Source organism: Gossypium hirsutum, chromosome D07 (assembly GCF_007990345.1).
Source record: "Gossypium hirsutum isolate 1008001.06 chromosome D07, Gossypium_hirsutum_v2.1, whole genome shotgun sequence".
NCBI classification, from domain to species: Eukaryota; Viridiplantae; Streptophyta; class Magnoliopsida; order Malvales; family Malvaceae; genus Gossypium; species Gossypium hirsutum.
In genome coordinates, this window is record NC_053443.1 from 57408743 (window position 1) to 57413295 (window position 4553).

Here is a 4553-nt window from a genome sequence, read left to right on the forward strand (position 1 = left end):
CATTAAAATTTAAAGATAACAAAGTATTATCATATATTCATCTATAGTTACTATCTTCTCCAACTTAATATAGCTTTAATTGAATTACGCGATTAATTTTTTAAATTATAAATAAACATTTTTTCTTCTTTTATAATTTTTAATCATTTTTTTTTCCAGAAGTTAATATGTATATTATTTTTGTGCAGCCAATTTTTTTTTTAAAAATTGTTTAGTTTCTAGACAGTGGATTTTTTTCTTTTCTTTTTTCATTTTAAATTGTTTTCTATAAAATATTATATTGAAATGAATCTTCAGTAATAAAAATTATGAAAATTTTTAAATTTTCATGTTATTTGATTTTCTTTATTTTAATTACTTATGTTTAAAAAAAAACTAGAGTTTGAGAGTAGGTTGCATATTGATCGGTGTATAATAATAATTTTATGTCTTTAAAATTTGATGATGTGCGAAATTTTACATATTGATGGGTGAATGAGAATTGAATTCTCGACTACTGATTAAGGTAAGAGAGACCCTTATCATTTATTGTATGTTATTTATAAATATACTCATATGTTTTAAATTCGTGGATATGCATATGATAAAAATTTTAATATATTTTAAATTTTCTAAAAAAATAATTAAATTATTAAACCGTGGCAAAAGAAACGAACTACAATAATAATTCACCCAGCAACTACTACCGTAGTTAAAGGAAGACTTTTTTTTTTCCTTATTTATAGCAATAGATATAGAGGAAGACTTTTGAACTTGGGCAAATAACCAAAAAAGACCGTTTTTTTCAAAATTTACCGAAATGGGCCGGTTTTTTAATTATTTACCGGAATGGGCCATTTTCCGCGAAATCGCTTCCACGTCAGCGCGATTTGCTGACATGGAAGGAAATCGCTCCCTCTAGGACGCGATTTGCTGACGTGGCATGAACAGTGTGTTTTTAGCTTAGAAAACTTTGAAAGGCCATAACTTTTGGCTCGGTTGTCCGATTGAGACGAATTTTTTTTTGATTTTGAATAAATTTTCGAGATATACGTGCTGGAAAACTTCTTAGAGATGAATAGGGACTAATTTGTAAAGTATAATTTGTTAGTTACGAGTATAGGGACTAAAGTGTAATTATTTCAAAATTAGCACGAAATTTTTGTATTTAAGAATATTTGAATGTTATGGAAGGATGAAATTGAATTTGAATTGAAAAACGAAGCTTAGATTTGAAAATATGACTATTTAGGTTTTAGGGACTAAATTGAATAAAATGGAAAATTTTAGGGAACTTCTCAAAAGTGGAATGAGCTGACTTATACCTATAACAGGATGATATAAGACAATTCTGTAAAAAAATATCCGGTGTTTACTTCAAATAAATGAGGAAAATAACGATTTGAATGTTTCAAAATTCAATTTTAAACCGAAAAAATCAAAATTTAGGGGCAAAAAAGGATATTTTTTGATGAAAACTTCGGCAAACCACCTTTTTCGGTTTGCCAGCGCGTAGGTCTCGAAAATTTATTCGAAATAAAAAAAATTCGTCTCAATCGGACAACCGAGCCAAAAGTTATGGCCTTTCAAAGTTTTCCAAGCTAAAAACACACTGTTCATGCCACGTCAGCAAATCGCGTCCTAGAGGGAGCGATTTCCTTCCATGTCAGCAAATCGCGCTGACGTGGACGCGATTTCCTGCGCATACCCTGACATCTCGCTGACGTGGACGCGATTTCGCGGAAAATGGCCCATTCCGGTAAATAATTAAAAAACCGGCCCATTTCGGTAAATTTTGAAAAAAAAACGGCCTTTTTTGGTTATTTGCCCTTTGAACTTATCCAGTTTTTTTTTTCTAATTATAAAAATTGTGTTTCATTAAAAAAAATTGTTATTCTGTATTATACATAAGTTATGTATTTAATTTTTATACTTAAAATTTGATTATTTTTAGTCCCTATATTTTAATTTCAATCATGACAAAATAATTGCCATTGAATTTATTAAGTTTTACTATTTTAAAATTTGATGTGACATATATTATTACATATGTAATATATGTATTACAGAAAAGGACAATTAAAACGGTAATATTGAAATTTTAAAAATTTAAAAAGTACAATTGGATAACATTGATAAGATGTATAAAACTATTAGCAAAATTTAACGAAATGGGCTTAACTATTCAAAATTTAAGCAAATTGTAGGTATATGGAGGTGGGTGTAGGTGCCATCATCTCATAAAGCAAATTCAACTAAAATGATGAGTTGATTGATAATTTCAGTAATTAACAACCAAGCATATATTTAATATAAAAAAATCAAGTTTTAAACAAAACTCATTCAACTTTTTGTTAAAAAATTAGATTATGTTATTGTATTTTATCTGTCATAATTATTCTTTATTTATATAAAAATAAATAAGTTGAAGTTGAGTTGATGGCCATGGCAAGCAAGTCGCAAAACCATCGGCAGTTGCAGAAAAAAGAAACTTGTCTTTCACATCAAACAAAAGATTTTCAACCCTTCAATACATGGCCTTAAAGGAATATTATGCATTAAAAAGAAAATAACAGAAAAGAAACTTCTGAATGTTATTATTTTCTTCCTGTCTTGTGAATTCTCGATGGTCATCCAAGTTTCAGACCATGATCAAGAATTCCCAAACACGCCACTCAAAAGAGAAGACCCAACATCAACCATTGATGCAGAAGAAGAAGAAGAAGAAGAGTTATTATCACCACCATTGTTGGAATCACCACCACCACCCATCAAACTCTGCACCAAATTCTGACCGACTTGTTGAGCTGCTCCTTCTACAAACCCTTGAACCGCAACTCCCATCAAACCATTCCCCGCCGCTGCTCCATTGTTTTGGTATTGACAGTTCATTGGTGCACCTCCATTTCTGTACTGCAAATTGCTTTGAGCTGACCCTGCAAACGAATCCCATGCTTGAAACTGAACATTTCCTTGTCTGGTTGTGCCTTTATATATACTTGCAGCAGTGTTAACACAACTCATATGAACATCAAATTCACAAATACTACACCGATAAAGCCAATGATTCGACCCGATCTGGTGGCAGACATCACAAGAGAAACCTTTGGTTTGATAAGGAGGGTAAAAGAAGAGTTGAAGCTGGCAAGGATGGGAATGGCAGTGGATAGACAATGGCTTAGAAGCACATACGGAGTGGATATCAAAGTCACACTGGTTACAATGGTAGTTGAATCCATGGCCCCGTTGACCACAAGCATCACAGTTGAAATACCCAACAGGGTAAGCTGGTGCCGGAAGGAGGCTGAGGGAGTGGCCGGGATGGGCTGGATGAGTGATCAAATGAGGCAGTTGACTGCATGAAGTGTGGAGGGTGAAGTTGCAGGGTCTGCAAGTGTACATCCATCCAGAGGATTGGAGCTTGCAGGCTGAACATGGGTTGAGGTTAAGGGCTTGAATATTTGTTAGCTCTAGCAGATGGGGATGACTAAAGTGCTGGATGTGTAAATCATGGCTTAGCTTTCCCATGTTTCGACCATGGAAGAGAAAGACTGAAAGTAAATGAAGGGTTTCTCCATTGATTTTTTAGCTCAATAAAGAGACAAGGTGGTTGACTTTCATTGGCATATGATGAAGTCAATGGAACGCGTCCCCCGCCCCCCTTTTTTTTAACCTTTGAACATTTCTAAGAGAGGCATACCCACGGGCTCTCGGTTTAGAAAATATTGAAAAAACAATTCACTTACTCTTTCTATTAAAATGGGTAAATTAGTCATTATATATTAAATCATAGAGTAAATTAGATATTTAATTAAAAATTTAATTAATTTTTGTTATTAAAAATTGGTCTCTGTACATCAACATGTACACGTATCATGCTACGATCATTGTATGGTTATCTCATTAGCTACAATTTTTAATAGTTCAAATGGATGAAATTTTAATAGAAAGGACCAATATGCTCTTTGAACTAATGCACATGGACCAATTTGTCCTTTTTTAAGGAGAGGGAAAAAATGCAATCTGACTCTTAGTATAGAGACCTCCATGATACTTTTACCCATAATACCTCATTCGGTTACTAGTGTACTCACATGAGTAAAAGGTTTATTTATTACTTACGTATTACAATAGTTAAATATAGAATAAATATTAATTAATACAAATTTGAACTTGAAACTAGAAAAATAAGGAAAAACCCTTGTAAAAAATAAGACATTTTCAAAATAAGAAAATAAATTTTCCTTCTTTTTTTCCTAAAACGAGTCATGTGAGTGGCTAAAAATTTCCAATTGAAATTAGTTTATTACTAACTCATATATTAAAACACAATGAATAAATAATACTGTAACACCCCGAACCCGAGTCCGACACCGGAGTCGAACACGAGGTGTTAACAAACTTTAAAATCTTTTCAGACACTGCCCAATCTGTGTACTAGTCGCTTTAAAAATCATATCTTGAGCTTCACAACTCGAAAATCTGTTTCGTGATTTTTCCCTGAAACTAGACTCATATTCCCATCTACATATTTTTTTCTAGAATTTTTGGTCAGGCCAATTAGTACAGTTTAT

At 32.4% G+C, this 4553-nt stretch overlaps 1 protein-coding gene across 1 annotated transcript; it reads right to left on the reverse strand.

The window, feature by feature from the left end:
* Window positions 1-2476: 2476 nt before the first annotated feature.
* Window positions 2477-3621, reverse strand: LOC107958583 (uncharacterized). Its single transcript, XM_016894396.2, has one exon. The coding sequence runs from the start codon at window positions 3505-3507 to the stop codon at window positions 2632-2634; it is 876 nt and encodes a 291-aa protein (XP_016749885.1). The 5' UTR covers window positions 3508-3621; the 3' UTR covers window positions 2477-2631.
* Window positions 3622-4553: the final 932 nt, after the last annotated feature.

Coding starts and splice junctions, on each gene's coding strand:
- LOC107958583 (XM_016894396.2), bottom strand. CDS start 3,507: ATGGGAAAGCTAAGCCATGATTTACACATCCAGCACTTTAGTCATCCC.